Source organism: Akebia trifoliata, chromosome 16, assembly GCF_017979445.1.
Source record: "Akebia trifoliata isolate Shusen 1 chromosome 16, ASM1797944v1, whole genome shotgun sequence".
In the NCBI taxonomy this organism is placed as follows: domain Eukaryota; kingdom Viridiplantae; phylum Streptophyta; class Magnoliopsida; order Ranunculales; family Lardizabalaceae; genus Akebia; species Akebia trifoliata.
This window is the reverse complement of record NC_141390.1, coordinates 25,724,296-25,743,484: the sequence shown is the minus strand read 5'-3', so window position 1 is coordinate 25,743,484 and position 19,189 is coordinate 25,724,296. Positions and strand designations below refer to the sequence as shown.

At 33.8% G+C, this 19,189-nt stretch overlaps 1 protein-coding gene across 1 annotated transcript; it reads left to right on the top strand.

Moving 5' to 3' along the window:
• Positions 1–2,472: 2,472 nt before the first annotated feature.
• On the top strand, positions 2,473–13,014 carry UAH (ureidoglycolate amidohydrolase). The gene is made up of 12 exons (XM_086428104.1): positions 2,473–2,721; positions 3,204–3,289; positions 4,250–4,324; positions 8,020–8,148; positions 8,453–8,539; positions 9,033–9,235; positions 9,320–9,422; positions 10,118–10,209; positions 10,502–10,564; positions 10,799–11,039; positions 11,328–11,368; positions 12,621–13,014. The coding sequence occupies exons 1-12, from the start codon at positions 2,518–2,520 to the stop codon at positions 12,716–12,718; spliced, it is 1,422 nt and encodes a 473-aa protein (XP_086284230.1). The 5' UTR covers positions 2,473–2,517; the 3' UTR covers positions 12,719–13,014.
• Positions 13,015–19,189: the final 6,175 nt, after the last annotated feature.

Sequence of the window (19,189 nt, the reverse complement as noted above, 5' to 3'; positions counted from 1 at the left end):
CAATTTTATTACGTTCATCCTTACCCTTTTAACCTCAATTTTTTTTAATAATACCCCTCTAATATTTTTCTTACTTTTACCCCCCTTAACCCCAAAAAGGATGGTCGTGATGTAGGCATAAGTGAACTCTAGTAGATGGATAGGGATCATTTGCATGTTGGACCCCATTTTCCATCTATAGTTTTAGGGCAACGCCCTTATCCTTAGGTGGTGTCGCCATGTTGCGTATCTTTTATTCTCATTGTTGGTGATTGTCAATCTTGGACGCTTCCCTTCTCTAACCACAATGTGCAACTTGGCACCCATATCCCCTGTGGTAGTTCACATCTTTGGGGGCCGACACCAAAATTTGATTCATCGCAACAAGATCATGTTGGGACTTGAAAGCGTTGCAAGGAGAAATATCCCCCATGTGGGCCACGCCAATAGGTATGATCTTCCCACATAACATCTTCTTTCTCATTTGGCATTACATCTTGAACACTGCCTACAATAATCCATTATATAAAAATGTATAAAATAGTTATTAAAAATTAATAATTTTATTCAATATAAATAATATACTTTTAAAGGGTTGACTCCATATAGTAAAAATGTTTGGATTCGATAACCATTCAATAGGGGTCCAATTCGGTTAGTTCGGATAAATTCGGATAAGATTCATTAAAAAAAGAAAATTTTTTTCAACGAATATACACATAATTTGTTGGAGTCTCTTATCAAAACTCGTCATCGCTATTACACCAAACAGAATAAGAGGCACTTATATTTTAATCTTTAACGTTGGCTTTCAAGTAATATGACGTTATCAAGGTTCAACTTTCAAGGAAAGTTGTGTGAAAAATATATGAAGGTAAAATCGACGTTATATACATTACTTAAAAACTTATAACGTTGGTTTTATGCAAAATCGACATTACAAAACTCATTTTTTTCGTGGTTTTTCGCACGAACTCTATAAATTTTTATAACGACGCTTTTTACTCAAACTGATGCTTTAAAAACATTCATTATAAAAATAATAGCTAGCTTTCTCTTTTCTATTCCATGATGAGCAAGTTGTTTTTAATTTGTGCTCCGAATTAATCTAACCCTATTCAAGTATGAAGAAAAGAAAAAACTTTATAGTCCTATTAGCATGGAAGGGTTTAGAAAATTATTGAAAATTTCAATTTGATAAGTTGAAGAAGGAAAGAAAGCAACAATAACAATAGAAACAATCATTGTGTATATACACTGATGCATGAAGTTTGATTTCAAGTAACAGTTCGAGGAAGAAATATATATATATATATATAATATTGTCTATAACGTCGGTTTTCAAAGAAACCAACTTATATAGTTGATGGCATTTTCCTAATATTATTTTTTAATTATAATATTTAATTTTTAGATATAATGTCGATTTTTATTAAAACAAGTTAAAGTACCGTAAATCATCATTTTATTTTTTTGAAACCAGTTTTGATATGATTAGAAGTTTTGGAATGGGTTGATTTTTGGTGAGGATGATCTCAAGACCATATAGATCATCCACACCCAAAATAGGTTCATTCCAAAAAACTTAACCCGTATATGACATAAAAAAAAGAAAAAAAAGGTTATGGTGTGGGTTGCCCTTATTAATTCGTGAGGTGTTTTTATAATTACCCATCCTTCATCGAAAATTATTCATCCAAAATTAAGTTCTTTCATATTTGAAATAAGATAATGGGATGCTCCAACTGTTACTACAAGAGAGAAGATTGTACATGTTGTATGAACATATTAAAATTTGGATAAGAAAATTATTATCTTGTGATTTAAAATTTGGGTACAATAAATTATGTACATAATTTAGAATATCGAAACATATAATCTTTTACATTTATATATATATTTTATTACGTGTGATGTGAATTTATCGTTAAAACAATCAAATATAATATATTGTAATTGAAAAGGATAATATAATTGTTTTATCAGCTTTCAACAGTAACTAGCAAATAATGTTATGTGATTACAATGCTTAATTTGAAACAGTTCAAAATAATTCAAATAGGTAAATAGATAACATTCTTAGCACTTAAATTCAACCTCTATACAATTTCAATAATTAGTCTTTCAGCATTTATTTGCTCAGTTTAACAAACAACTCTTAAGTGGGTGTAAAACATGATTTTTAAACTCGTAAACTAGTCCAAGACCGAGATGTATCGCTCAAGTTAACTCGGTAATGGAGTTGAACGAGACTAACTCACAAAGTCATTTCTTGACCAAGATTTATGAGTCACAGTTCAATTTATTGATTTATCTCACAAGACATTTTAAACGTATCGGAAAACAACTCGTCCAAGACGACTTAGTATCGGAACTGAATGAGACGAGACGAGATGAAATACCGAGTTTAAAAACCATGGTATAAAATACAAATATGCTCCCCCTCACGTGGGGCGCCAATAATTAAGACCGACGACCACAAATTCCAATTAAAAGGTGGAGAACCTCCAAACTCGAGAGAAAAAAAAAAAAAAAAAGATGACTAGGAGATTCCCTCATGTGGTAACTCTCCTTCTGATCTTCTTCTGCTCCTTTCTTTCTGTAATATTGGCTCACAAATATGAAGACCCAACAGAGAAAACCATGGAGGAGTTCTCAGGATACCCAAATCATGAACCCCATTTATGCACTTCTAGCTCTCTATCTTCTTTATCAGTCGACACTGAAAGTTTACAGCGTCAGGTGAATGAAACATATAACTTACTTGCTGATTTCGTTACACATTTATGTTCCTTTGAAGATTTAGTTGCATGGGTTTCTATAATTCAACTTTAATTTTTTGGTTTATAGTTCTTAAAATTCAATATCTGAAGTAGCACTGTGATTTGGGTTTCTATTTCTGACTTGGAGATCGATTAAGTCGATTTTAATTATGCGTTTGTAGTTTTAAAGATTTTATTAAATGGGTTAGTTTTTTTTTTTTTTTAAAGGGAATATCTGGAGCCCCAGTGTGATATGGGTGTCTATTTTGAGGTGGATTTTTTTGACAAATTGTATTTTTCTTTGGGATTGTTGTTTGAAAGATTTTATGAACTAACTGGTTACCCATTTATTTATTTATTATTATATTAAATTGGTTATTACCATGAAATATAATTATAATTATCTAAAAAAGTTATTACAAAAAAAATACCTGAAGTGGGTTTGTGATTTCTGTTCTGTAGATTGACGAGCTTTCGACTTTTTCGGATACACCCGCTCCATCGGTAACAAGGATTTTGTACAGCGAAAGAGATGTATTGGCTCGGAGGTGTGTAAAGGGCCCTACCCAATTTTTTTCCATTAGTGATCTAATTATCAACTGTTTGTATATATATCAATGAGTAGATTGATGGATTGTAGACAATTTAGCGTGCATCTATGTTACCTATGTGGTAAGTTGTTGGACTTGCTCATGGACTATGTTACAAACATAGGACAGGTGTGGCTTCAGACTTATTTGATCTCGTAACTTCATTTGCCGTGATAGTAATCAAAGGGGCTTGAGTAATTGACCAGCATCTTTGGGTGGCAAAAGGATTGGCTCATAATCATGTTGGACACTCAATGGGAAGCCAACGGGTTCAAGAAGCATGCATTTCATTGATGGTTCCTGTGGAGATGATGTACTGTTTTTTGTTTTCCTACTTCTATGCTATCTGCCTCTTTCTTTCTCTAGTTTTCCATGAACAATACTGATAAAAATAAATGTCATTTTAGTTCAAAACTGCAGGAGAGGTTTATTTGGGGAAGTAATTTTATAGCTAGCCAATTAGGTGATAGACTTTTCCACAATTGGGATGCATCTTTGAATTATAAAGATCAAGCAATTTGATAGAGAGCTTAAATTCTTCAGCCTGTTATAAGGAAATATCTCACCTACTTTTATTTTCTACTCAATTCCATGGTTGTATAAATCTCCATATCTTCTTCTTATTTTTTTGGTCAATCAATTTAAAAACTCGTATGTTTAGTTTAGTTCTTGTAAAGATCAACCAAGCATTTGTCAAGAACCCGGTCAAAATCCAATCGAGCAAATGTTTTCAAACACTGGATATATCAGGCTTGTCTACTGGGATGAAAATGCACAGGGTGGAGTAATGCAAACACTTCATTTTATTTGAATATTCTCCAAGGACATATATTTGCATGCATTTGATTGTGCAATGCTTGTTTCCAATCTTCTCTCTAGTTGTCTTGTTATAACGTACATTTAGATTTTTAATTGCAGGTATGTCAAAAATTTAATGGGACTCTCTGGTCTGGCTGTTAGAGAAGATGCTGTTGGAAACATATTCGGTCGATGGTGAGTGTTTCAGTCCATACACACACTCACACACACACACGCATGAGTCTTTATCATATACCTACATACGCACACATAAGTAGGGATTTTTTTTTACAATGACAAGTCGTGTTTATCTATTGACTTCCTTATTACCAAATGTAGCACAAAATAGATTTGGAAACCTAGATGTAGGTACAGTTTGACCTTTTCTTGGGTGAGTAAGTTAGGATTGGACAGAACCCAACGGTTCCTAAAGGAGCCAAAAAAAGGAATAAAAAGGAAAAATGTGACTTTATATTATAGGTCCTTAGTCTCTTTTTATTGAATATCTTTTGTACGTATTTTAAAAAATGAAGAAGAGATCATAATATGTCTTTACCATCCTCTTAAACAAATTGAAAAAAAAAAACAAAAAAAAAACAAAAAAAACACATGAGAACTTACAAGGATATAAAAATATGTCTACTTTACCGATATAAAAAAAATATGTTTACTTCACTACAAAAGAAAGCTAGCTAGAATGCTGTTATATTACTAGCTCTTTTGCATAATAATGGCATTTTTACCCCTATCAATAGCTTCACAATATGACATTTAAGATTTATTTTTTATACTTTAATTAGCTATACCTCAAAGAGTCCACTTTTGTTATTTAGGTTAGGGCTATTAACAGATACCTATTAGTTCGGATACAGCTATCTTCGTATTCGTACCCGAATCCGATTTTTTTCTAGTATCCGAATCCGTCAATTATTCTAAAGCACTATTCAGATTCAAATCCGGTTATCCTATCGGATATCAGATAATATCCGATTCGAATATCCTATAGAGAAACAAAAAATCTATTTTTCTCCCAAAACCAAGCAGTCATTCAACGTCAATCAAGATGCACTATTGAATAATAATAATAAAACTAGTCTTCATCTTGTATCAAGAAACTTCATTTTTCTCTGACCCATTCATCAAAAAATAAATTCCTCCAAATCCAACTATCATTCATCTTCAATCAAGACGCATTTAAAAAAAAAGAAAAACCTAGCCTTCATCTTGTATAAAAAAAGCCCATGATTTTTCTCAAAACAATTCATCTTCAACCCTTTCAATTTTCAACATCAAAATCAGCCCATCTTCAACATCAAACCTCTCAAGGCAAGATAAGATAAGATTTTGAGATTTATGGAATCTGGAGCAAGGTTCAAGATGAGGAAGAGGAAGTTATGGACCGTCTTTCTTTTTGCCATTTGCTGGGGTTTGTGGCGTGAAAGAAATGGTTGGAATTTTTAGAATAAGGAGTATGATATCCATGAGGTGATCATTGACATTCTAGGCCTTTTGTTTTGTTGGAGCTCAGTGTTCATTGAAGTGAGAGAGATTTATTTTGAAGACCTCTTAGGTAGGTGGGATTGGGTTTGTAATCTTACGGGTGGTTTGTAACTGTGCTGGTTTTTTATTGTTTTTGTTTTGTACCTAGTTTTGCTTCCTTTGTACTTTCTTTGGGGTTTTAGGTCATGTCGACCGCCCCCGTTAATAAATTATTCTTTTTAAGCATTTAAAAAAAAAAGATGAGGGAGAAAGCATTGTTAGCTCATCTACCATGAGCTCTAGCCTTTACTGCACCACATCTGCCATTTCCGATAACTTGGAGACGAGATTAACAAAGAAATCGCTTAGGGGAGAGAGAGAGAGAGAGAGAGAGAGAGAGAGAACTTACCTGGAAATAGAATGACCGGCCGAAGTCGTCGAAGAAGATGACCGAAATAGTAGCTCTCATCCCCAAACCCTAGATGGAGTGTTGAGTGGGAGTAGAGAAGATGGACCCCCTCAGGGCCTAAGTGAGGCCCATGTGTGTCTTAAGTGACAAAAAACTTTAATGTTTCAATTTTTTATATGTAGTAAGGGCCATGCAAATAAGTGCAGAAAATAATGTAAATGTCATTACCAAGATAATACTAAGTTACCAACAACTAAGCAAACATATACGTCAAACAATGTAACGACAAATATTGAAGTAATTTGATGCCCTTCATCTATATTGTTATACTAAGATAAGGCTGTAAAGATGTTTGTTGATGCCAAAATTTGTAAGACAAAAAATGCCCCCAACTTTACATCTAAGTTATTTTTATCAAATAAATAAAATTACAATCCCACAACCCTATAACCACATTTTTTAGTTTTTTAATTTTTTAAAATAATAGAAATGTCATTTTATTATATTATCTTTAAAATAGCCTTAGTTAATACTTTAAATTGCAACAAAAACCTTTACCAATTTATGCGCATTTGCACATGCCACCTACTAGTTTTTTTAATCTATGACACATCACAAATTAGATAAACATTTGAGACACCGTTTATATTTAAAATTGCATAAATACTCTTTAAAACTCAATTTATACAAAATTATTTCATAAAATTATCATTTTAAGGTTTTTGAAACCCCGCTTTAAGTAGGTAAGGCCTAGGTGCTTGGATGGTCAAGGCGGGCAAAGCGGGGCCTAGGCAGGGCATAGGCGCAGCTTTCGACAGCAAACGTATTGATGAAGAAAAGGGATTTTAACTTATATATATAATTTATAACAAATGTAAATAATATAATATTAATGTTATTTCGGATCGAATATTATCAGATTCAATATGTCAATATCCGAATCCGAAATTTTCAGATATATCCAATTTTTCAAATACGAATTCAAATCGGATTTGGATTTTCAACTTATCCATTACACCCCTAATTTAGGTTCAATTATGCGCTAAGTTTGAGAGATTGAAGAGGATGTAACCCATGAAGTTAATGTTAGGTGGTTTGAGTGGAAGAGCACTTATGAACTATTATGCGATTGACATGTACAAATAAAACTAAAGGGAATTTTTTTTGTATGATAGTTGTGTTATTTGGAAGAGTTCCTTGTATGTTATTTTTTGGAGCATTTGGGAAAAAACTAGAAGGGAATGGAGGGATCCTTGGAAACAATTTCTCTAGTCATAGCATCATTGTTAACAAGACCTTGTCTTACTATGTAATATTTCCAATGGTATTAGTTGCAAGGGAATCTTTTTTTTATAGGTAAGCTGGACTTGATCCACAACCTCAAACTTGCATTGCAATTTTCCAACCAACTGAGCTGGGGGTCTAAGTCTAGTGGCAATGATATCATAAGTGACTAGAGTTCGATTTCTTGGACCTCCCTTCATTCATTGTGCATTTGTGCCCTTTGAAGGGGATGCAGTCAAACTTAATTTTGACTGTTTCTCTATTTGTAATTCATGCTCCTCGAGTATTACTTGCATTTTCTAGAACTTTGAGGGTAGAATTAATTATGTTTTGTCAGGCCATACTGGAATTGCGATTCTTCAAGACCAAAGTTCTTGTTTTCCCCCTTAAAAACAACCAAGTGACTTAGAGAAAATAGTTTTTTGAATGTGCTAAAGTTTTATGTTGCTGGCAGAAGATTGAAAAATAATTGATAGAATGGGGCATTATGCTTTTTTCAAATGTTTCTATTGATGTTCTTTTACCCGTTTCTTACCCATTGAGGGAATTTGCTTCTAGTTTCTGAAAAATCTTGTGATCGACTGCAAGTGATTTTTTCCACTTATTCTAAGCTTTTCCTATTCAAGTTTTGGAATAAGATTTTAACATTATTTCTTCCTTTTTAAGTATATCTTTCCTTTGGTCATACCTGTTGGGCTGATGTTTATCTTCTATGCAGGGATGGGTATAATCCAGAGCTCACAGCAGTTGCAACTGGTTCCCACATCGATGCTATTCCATACTCTGGAAAATATGATGGAGTTGTTGGTGTTTTGGGTGCAATAGAGGCAATTAATGTGCTGAGAAGGTTTGTGATTTGCCTGAATGATGGAAACCCAGTTCTATAACGTGAAAAATGGAGATTTGGGGATAGAAAATTGGCCTTTATGACCTTAATAAATTGGTATTGTTAAGTTGTTAATATTGAATTTGTCAAGTATTTGAGCCAAGGAGGCTTTGGAATGCTTAGTTCCAATACAATAATGTTTCCTGAGTCGAATGTAAATGTTCCTTCTCTTTTAATAAATGTAAATCTCTCCTTTATATAATGCATTCCAAAGCACTATGTAACTCTTAACTATTGTTTATATTCTTCTCATTGAATTTCTCAGGTCTGGCTTCAAGCCTAAAAGACCATTAGAGGTGATCTTGTTCACATCGGAGGAGCCTACACGTTTTGGGATCAGCTGCTTGGGAAGGCAAGGTCCTAGATTTATTTATGACGTTAGGGGTTGCAATATGTGTGTTATTTTGTTATTTATTTTACAATTGTATCTATCATCCCTTGAATTACTCTAGTAGCTCTGAACCTGTGATAGTTCTACTAGAACCTCTTAAATATGTCCATTGCAAGTGTTTTGCAAAGGAGCTTGGGGTGTTAATACTTCTAATGTTTAGAGCCTGTTTGGATACACTTCAAAAAGTAATTTTTTGTTTTTTTACTTTTGAAAGTTAAAAAGTAAGTTTAGATTCATTTTAGAAAATTACTTTTAAAAAGTAAAAAACCTAACTTTTTAAAAAGCAAAAGGGAATTACTTTCTACTTTTCAAAAGCTACTTTCCTTCTAATAAAATTTAATTAATAAAAAAAAAAAAATTTGAAAAAAGGTTACTTTCCTTCTAACTACTTTCTACTTTTTATCCAAGCAGGGCCTTAGTGTAAGGCACCTCATCTGTTGTTTCAAATGTGCAGCCGCTTATTAGCGGGGAGTGAGCCACTCGCAGAAGCTCTCAAGAAGACATTCGATGGTCAAAATGTATCATTTTTTGATGCTGCAAGATCTGCTGGTTATGCAAAAGATCAAGAGGACTTATCCAATGTGTTTCTAAAGAAAGGAAGCTATGCTGCTTTTCTGGAATTGCATATCGAGCAAGGCCCCATTCTTGAAGAAGAAGGTTGGCTTCTTTGAAAACCCATAAATACAGCTGTCCCCAGTTTGCATTTTAAATGTTTGTTAACTGTAGTTAATTGGTACCCAGGTATTTCTATTGGTATTGTAACTGCTATTGCTGCACCTGCAAGTATTAAGGTAGATTTTGAAGGTAATGGAGGCCACGCAGGAGCTGTTCTAATGCCATATAGGTAATGGATATGTTCTTAACTTCCATAACACAGTATAAAACACAGTATGCATAACTGATCAAAGTAAGAGATTGCACCCGTAATTAATCGAGATAATTCCCATGGGTGCAATTATGAATTCTCGGTTATTACTTTTGCCAAAAAAAAGAGGTAATTGTCGGGGATACATAGTTGCAGACCGGTTTACCTTGCTAATACAAAATTGGGTGGAGCCATGGAGGAACAAGGTTCGTTTAGCCGGCCTCAAAATTTTGGCATAGGGCTCCGTTGTTGGTGATGAAGGTCCTTTTATTAAGACTCAAGGTTAGCCCAGCAGGGCGTTAAGATGACCAATCAAGTTCAAAAGTTAAACAATCGCAAAAAAAGGTTCAAGAGTCGATACCATTCAAGACTTAGAGGAGGGTAGGGGAGATGGTTTTAGGTTAAGTGGATAATGAAATCTATATTATATTCAAAGCTTTTCTTTGCCTCCATTTATTTGTGTGTCTTAAGGATTTAAGTCTTTTTTCAGCATTAATTATGTATTTGTTTCCCTGACTCTGTTTATGAGAGGACCTTGGTCTCCTAGATTTATCTATTATTAGTTGTCCTTAATTGACAACATCGGGAATAGTTTTTCTTTACTTTTTGTCTGTTTATTTTGTTAATTCATGTAAAAGTGATTCACGGTCCTTCTATTGCACAACTATGAGCAGAAATGATGCAGGATTGGCAGCTGCAGAGTTAGCTCTTACTGTTGAGAAACATGTGTTAGAATCTGGATCAATTGACACTGTTGGTACTGTAGGTAAGCTGTTACTTTTTTGCCTTTGAAAGTATATTAAATTTCTAGGTCTTGCTTTTGACTTATGAATGTCTTTTGTAAGCAAGTGTACTTTGTTTATTGACAGACCTGATTCCGTCTAGTATATCCCTTCTTTGTTTTAAATGCTACTTTTTTTTTTTAATCTCTACTAATTAATCATATTAGTAGTTGTCCTTAAACCGTCTGCCAAATTTTTGGCCTGTATAGAAATTATGTGACACTTTGTTGAATGTTTTTTAATTATTTTCTAATAACTTATTCATGTTTCTGCTAGGCATTTTGGATCTGCATCCAGGAGCAATCAATAGCATCCCCAGCAAATCACACCTAGAAATTGGTACCATTTTTGTCCTTGATGAATATTTTCCAAGATGTGTTACTTTCCCAGGATAATAGCTTTGTAATGCTTTATGGTCCAGATCACGTCCTATTTGTTGAATCAATTATAGGTTGCCATGTATCAATATTGACGAGCTATCCTTTCTGAGGGGATGGTTTAGACATGTAGTTAATGTCAAATATATTGTTTGTAACGTATCTAATGACCAATATGTTTTACTCCATTTGGCAGACACACGAGACATAGATGAGAAGCGAAGGAACAATGTAATTGAGAAAATTTATCAATCTGCAGTTACAGTAGCTAAGAACCGGAAAGTCAATTTATCGGAATTTAAAATAGTCAATCAGGATCCACCAGCACTATCAGATGAATCGATTATTAAGGCAATGGAAGTTGCTTCACAAGAGCTGAACCTCACCCACAAGTTGATGATCAGCCGAGCATACCATGATTCACTATTCATGGCCAGGTAATCAAAATTAAAAAAATAAAAGAAAACAAGGAAAATTATTTGACCTTTGTTACCTATAATTGCTAAACTCCCTTAAGAGACTTGCACCTTGGTTTGTTCAACTATATTCTAGATTCCTAGTCTCCAATTTTACTTATCTGATGTGTAAGCTTTGAATGCATACCAAGCGCTTTTATCTACTTAGACACACTTGGAACCTTGATTTTGCAAGAAAATAAGAAGATAATGCCTTGGGTTTTGGTTATCAATTACTGCTACTAATTGTGCAATGATGCATCTTTGCAGAGTATCACCAATGGGTATGATCTTCATTCCATGTTACAAAGGTTTGCACCCACCTTAGCCTTCTCCATTCATTATATGCTTTACGGATTGGTAGTATGATATTGACAGGGATGAGATTAACTTCAATGACTTCCTTCAATCTGCAATTCTATTACATGAAATACCACTTTTTTCCTTTTTCTTTTGGTATCTAAGTGAAAAAAAGAAGAAAAAAGAGGGGGGATAGTGGAGATTGCTTCCTGTGATTGCATGTTTACACCTTATGGCCAATCCCAGTAATTTGGGATAAGGTGTAGACTGTAGATACAATGATACAAATCCATATGATGCTCATGTAATGGTAGGGCCTTTTTCCGAAATCTCCTATGAAGCTGTGAAAAAAAAACACACGCATAATCTTTTACGAATTCATTATGTAGGCCTTACAGAGAAACATTTTTTAATGAGTCGCAATCCAAAGCGGTATCCCGTTCTTATAACCACATACAGTGTTTACATAGAACAATTTGGTTGGAGATTAAATACATCGAGCTGCGTGCAGTGTAGAAAACGACTTGGTTAGGCGTCCAATGTGTTTTATAAACTCCTACTAAAACGTACCACATAGACACCGTTCCTATTCTATAGGAACGAGAAACTGCTCTGAATACTGATTCTTTTTTAATTGGGTCAATTTTTGGCATTATTCACCATTACGGTGGGACCCATATAATGTGGTCTCTGCTTGTGTCCTCTTTGCACGGTACTTCGTTTGTGGACCTGATTTTGGTCTATGAGGCTTAGTTCTTAGTTTCCCCCTTCTGATTAATAATTTGCACACATTTGTGTACATCCTCTGTTTTGTCTATCCATAGATACGACCTACTTAAGCATACCAAAACTCTGCTCGCATGTTTAGAAAAGAAATCCATGACGTCGTGAGCAATGAACACACACATTCCTGATGCCATCCGTACCTTGTTAACTGACTTGTGGACAAGTATATTGGGGCCACAAATGTGCACACAAGCACATTGACTTCCTTGTAACTTCGTTATGGATCTAGCCAAGGTTTAAAATCTTGTCTCAAGGCAATGTTTTGGTCGGGAAAGAAATGTAGACAGTTTCGATCAAAACATTGAATGTTCATTCTGGTCTCAGCCGAAATCGAAATGTCTTAGACAACATTTTGAAGCGGTACAAAACTTCAAACCATGGATCTCTATTGAACTATGCCATGGGTTTTGCAAGGTTGGTAGGAACTTTATTATGGATATATTACTAAACTAAAATGATGATGCATGGGTTTTGCAGGTTATAGTCATAAGCCTGAAGAATATGCATCTATTGAGGATATTGCAAATGGGGTCAAGGTATTGGCTCTAACTCTCGCTAAATTGTCCCTGGGCTGATGTCTTGTTTGCAATTTCTTATTTCGTCTTGGTTTCTAGCTCTCAAATTTTCATTTTAGTTTCTTTTTTTTTTGGTTTTTTGTTTGGGTTCGAGTATGTAAACTACACAAGCGTTGTAAATTTGTGGAGTTGTTATTTAATAGGTTGGGATTGAATATATTTGTTGCCCTCCATGTCAAATATTGATAATCCTTAGAGAGATGGAACTGATAGTAATGGTCTTTTCCATCTATATCGAATTGGACTTCTAAAACTTTATTCAGGAAATGAGGTGAAGTCGTTTGTTTTTTTCCTTAGCTTTAGATTTCCTTATAGAGATCTCCTACATCTCAATATTGCAAACTGGTTTATGTTGCACACCTGTGTGTGTGTGTGTTTTTGTGTGTAGGGCTGCAACTCGGGCGGGTTGGGGTTTAACCCGAGCCCAACCCAACCTCGGGCATGAAATGCTCAACCCATAACCAACCCAAGTCGGGTTGGTCAGGTTAATTCATTCCTCATTAATTCTAGATAAGTTAGTAATGATAAGGGGCTTACACAAAGATAATTGGCATGTAAAAGAACTTAAAATTTACAATTATTTGTTCTAAAATGTTTTTCAAAATTTTTTATACATACAATTACACAATCAAATTTAAAGAAAAAGAAGATGATGAACTAAAGTAACCATATTTATTTATTGTTAATCGCAATTTTCAACCGAAAAAAAAAACCATTTAAAGGTGTAATGTAACCATCGTACGACAATATGAAATTACATAAACTAAAGCATTAATAATGAAGAAATTATGTAATGAAAGTTCTTACACATTAGTTTAGATATATAGATAAATAAAAGTGTACATATTGAAATATGAATTATGAATGTGAAATAAATGAAGATATTAGAAATATTTTTAAATTATAACCAAATAATTTTCAGTTCGGGCAAATCAGGTTGTCCGATACTTATGCCCAAACCCAACCCAATTTGAGTCCCGCACTTTTTTGTTATCCGAACCTGAGGTTGAACCACTTTTTTGTTACCCGAACCTGAGGTTGAACCCAAGCTAACTGTGCTCAGATCTGAGTAAAGGTCAGGTTCAACCCAACAGGTTCAGGTTTTGACCCACCCAAGTTGCAACCCTAGTGAGAAGTCTACAATTGCAAATAAGAGAAGTGTGAAGGGTGATTGTTGATCTGAACAAATTCCATTTTTTCTTTAATAAGCATTGGCTTGAAGTTGGTCTCTTGTTTTCCTTTTGTTCATGATAAGGCTTGGTCGCTTGACTTTGTCCCATTTTTTAAATTATTTTATTAGTTTGGAATAGGGAGAATTACTTAATGAACCTTGATGGAGGGATTTCTTTTTAAAAAACACCTAACTTTTCTATGGTAACTTGATAGTCCATTTTTATAACAGTTGAGATAAATAATTATAAATTTTCATTGAAATATTGATTCAAGTTGTCGAGATTGACATGTTACAATCGTTGATTTCAATGTTTAAATATGAATTATTAAGGTTAGTGATTCCAATTGTTGAGATCGACAATATGAATGGTTGACCTCTACAATTTAAATTGTCAATCTCGTGGATTTGAATTTGATATTGAAAGAAATATTTTACTACTTGGGTTGTTATCATACCGACCTAAAACTCAGGGTGCATTTAAAAAGATGTCCCCATTGCAGGGTCTATTATGTAATTTTCCCAAATAACATTTGTACCACTAAGAGTTATCTTATGCTACAATTCCTAGTGGCTCTCTTACCTATATCGAAATTTTTGACAAATAAAGCTTTGATAAATGATGCCAACGACTCTTTTCTCCTCACAAATAATTAAATAAAAATGAATATTTAGTTCCATTAAACACAGACATCAAAGAACAATGTTAGGGTGGATGATCTGATTGAGCCAATCTATAATCATAAATAATTCATTTGTTACGATTTTAAAATGGGTTTACCTCTCACACATTTTAGAGCTATGTTACCTGATTCGTGGGTGGGTTTGCTTGGTTCGAATTCGGATTTGCAATTCGTGATTCACCAGTCAGGAACGAACCCGATTTTTAGGGATAGACAGATATGAGAGTATTTGAAGGTTGAAGCGATGAATAAGGTAAAAAAGATGTTGAAAATAGTAGATTTTGGAAAGAAAAAAATCAGGATTTTCTATATACAAGTTGAAGAGGATGGAATATGGTCGATTTTCATCACTTTTTTAAATATAGATTAAGGTGAAAGGGGCATGCTATCAGTTTGAAAATTAGGGGATATCTCAAACATTATTAATATGTGAATGGAGATGAAAAAAATATTAGTAGAATGTCTTTATTAGCGAATCCGGTAAAGCTGTTTTAGAGTTATTTATTTCTCTATTTTATTTAAGTGAAGATGCCTAAATGCCTCCATGTTAAGAAACATGGCCATGGGAACATTGTATAGAGCTTTATCACCCTCTTTTTTGAAGATAAAGAGTAGAAGATTGAGTCTTAAAGCAATGCTTTAAAAAAAAATAAATTTGGATTTAATTTATATTTCATTAATATGGTGTACCTTTCCTCTTAAAGGTATAATTGGGTAAATTAGGTTAAGAAGACCAAATCAATGTTTCTAATAATGTTTATAGGGATTGGACATTATATTTCATTTATAGTTATGATATATTATCAAACGAAACTGTAGTATAAGTTATTTGGTGGGACCATCATGGTTTTAAAACTCGTTTTGACGTCTCGTCTCGTCCGTGAACAAGATCGATTTGTCTTGGATGAATTAAACAATGAGAAAAATGAACGTGGGTTTTAAATCTCGTCTGATACATCGACTTGTCCATTCATCTCGTTGCTGGGTGATACCGAGACGATTGGAGCAATACATCTCGGTCACGGACGAGTTTGAAGTCATGGGGACCACACAAACTTGATAACTAAAGGGGTCTAATAGCACTATTCGAATTCAGACCAGATTGTGCCCAAACACAGCCCATTGATAGCCCTTGGTGTAATACAATTAGGGTGCAAGTTGGTCTGGTTCAAACCGAGAATCAAACCAAAACATTAATTTTGGAGTACTTTGGTTCGATTTGGAACAAGTTGCGATTTAGTTCTAGGTTAAGAAAATGGAGAACTGATCAATTTGATTCAATTCTCGAATCAAGCTTATATAGAACCGATCCCGTATGCAATAAATATATATATATATAGGGTCCCGTTCGCCACCCTTAGTTTTACCACACACTTTAACAAACGCGTTTTGTCTTACATGGGTTAGAAGTTTCAGAATGAGCTGATTTTTGGTGAGGATGATCTCTATGGTGAGGAGATCATCCTCACCAAAAATCAGCTCATTCCAAAACTTCTAACCCCATCAAAATTGATTTACAAAAAATGGACGGTCCACGATTTTTCAACGTGTAAACATGGGGCTAAACATTTCGGAATGGGCTGATTTTTGGGGAGGATGATCTTCTAATCATAGAGATCATCCTCACCAAAAATCAACTCATTCCAAAACTTCTAACCCATGTAGGACAAAAAACGTTTGTTAAAGTGTGTGGTAAAACTTAGGGTGCTGAACATTTCCCATATATATATATATATATATATTATGAATTATTTTAGGAGTTAGGACATAGATAAGTATTCTTTTATGGATAAACTAACGACTTTTAATGGATAAATTAGTGATTTATTGTATAAAATTTTACGTTTATTATATATTTATTTTTTAATTAAAAAATATTACTTACAATTTATAGAATATTATCAACCTATAGAATCAAACTGAACCAAGTTGCACTCCTAAATACAACTGAATTGGCTAGAATTAAACGTTGATCTAACCCCAACCACAAATGCTTGCCAATATTTCCCAATTAAAGATTGATAAGGTAAAAGCGAACAATTTTGACTGTTAATTCATAAAATCTCAGCATATAGATCATGTTACATGTTTTAAAAGGTTCTACCACTGATTTGTTGTTCTCATGTAAGATTTTGCAATCCCATTGATAGTTTCATGTATAAAAGTCAATATGAGTTGTCCCTCTCATATGGGTTTCCCAATCCCACTTGACAGTCCAATGTAAGATTCGGGTTATTTTCACGTTTGGGGTTAAGGGTTTAGGGTTAAACGTCTATATCTAATTGTGTTTTTTACCTGAGATTTGTTTGGATAGTTTTGCTTTCGATCAAAGTATTTTTTATTTTTTTTACTTAGTTGTATGGTTGAATTATAATTTATTTGATCCTAATATCCTTTATAGAGTTGTAAGAGATTTTAATAAATAATATAGGATCAATTTGATGTTGTCCCTTTTGTGATTGAGAATCTACACTGAAATGTTGAGAACCCCATTTAGGTAAATAATTGTTTGTTAATTGTGCTAGAAAAGACCGATAATTACTTATATTGGTCGATGTTGATTTCTAACCAAATAAAACAAAGCTACAACTTACTTGAATCATAGACAACATGGATCAACGATAATGATCGAAGGTGAGGAAAAATAGCATATACAAAACCTTATTGATCGAATAGATCATGAGTGACGGGTCGTTTGGTTATTATATGAAAAATGATGGTAAAAAAATCTTTTTTAGGTTACGTTTTATGATGTTTTTAGTTTTTCATAGCCAATAGGAAATCGAAACTGGTTTTGTATGTTTTGTTGAAATGAAATTCTAGTTTCATTCGACCGTGTGCAAGGGAGGAGCCAAGATTTTTTTTGTAGTGGGGGCAAACTATAGTTAATGGTACACTTGAAGATAGATAGTTTTGAGGAAAAATTTAGAGGTTTTTTTGTTGGGAAGCATTCAAAGACCCTAAAGAGAGCCAAACATTTTTTAAATAGGAGTTAGAAGTTTCAAAATGGGTTGATTTTTTGTGAGGATGATCTCTATGGTGAAGAGATCATCTAAACCAAAAACCACCTTATTCCGAAACTTTAACCCTAATTTACAAGTTGAAGAATCGTGGATCGTCCGATTTTTATAAACCACTTTTGATGAGGTTAGAAATTTTGGAATGAGCTGATTTTTGGTGAGGTAGATCTTCTCATCGTAGAGATCTTCCTCACAAAAAATCAGCTCATTCTGAAACCTCTAATCCATACATTGAAAAAATGTTTGGCATAATCTTTGATTCTCTCCAGGGCCTCCAAACGCCACCCTTTTTTGTTAGAAGTTGAAGAAATTGGTATTTAAATCATTTTTAATTAATCTATGAGAGAAGACCCAGTCAAAGTTTTGTGGGGGCACTGTCTCCTTACTTAGTTCCTCCCTAGTCGGGAGAGGCCAAAATGCTTTTTAATAACAAACAAACGAAGATTTACAATGTCAAAATTGTACATCGAACAAAATAATAAAAAAAACACGTGAGATGAGGGGAGAAGGTACCAACTTGTTTATGAGTGTTGGTACTACTGCTTCGATTCATGATCGCCTTCACCTACTAACATCTAATCACTAATTTCACTTGTCTGGTAAAAATGCAAAAAAAAAAAAAAAAAAAATTGAAAATAAGAATAAAATAAAAAATAAGTAAAATTATCAAATTAATAGATAATCAATGGAGACATTTTGGTCCTACCTACAATTTTTTATCCTCCACAAGGGCTTCTTCGACTTCTATTCTATTTTTGACTTCTTGCTTTTTATAGAATTCAAAAGCTAAAACGCATTCCAAAAACAATCTCGAGGTTCGTAACACTTTTTGATGGACTAAAAAGCTAAAATCCATCTCAAAAAACACAAATGGTATAGGGAAGTAGAAATAATCCGGAAAATTCTGCATTAAATGGTCAAAGGAGTCTCAATCAATATTGATCATGCAATAGATACCCATCATCAATAAAGTTGTGGGCTCCACTCTTGATCATCGATCAGGATCGAACAGTGACAATTGGTTTTTGATGTTATATCCAATTTATTTGACTTGCACGGAATCACCTCATGACAAGCACGTGACATAATTGATGGATCAATGAGTTTGAGATGGCCAAATAAAAAAAGATCTTTGAAAATAAAATGAAATATGATGATATGGTCATCGATTAAGATGATTAGTCGGTTATCTTTCACATTGACCAGTTCAAGATCTGATGTGACTCGTCCAATATCTTGAAAAATTGTCTGAGTCAATAAAACTCGGTTGAGTCGAGCAAGTCTGTGATTTATGATAAAAATAACCAATTTTAAGAAATCGAATCTATATATATATATATATAATATTAGATGATTTATTTTATTAAAAACGAGATGATTCGGACGAGTCTACTCGGTGTTCAGCCGAGACGAGACGCGATAAAATACCGAGTTTTAAAACCAGGGTAAGACCGACGTGACTTGAATGTCATTTTCTTGGTGAGGGAAGAGGAGATGATGGACATCATGTCCGTTCGTACGTCACCACGTAGTACTGCTGTCATTGGGCCCACTGCTTTCAGCATCAAATCTTAATCCTGAAGCGAAAGATTGTGGG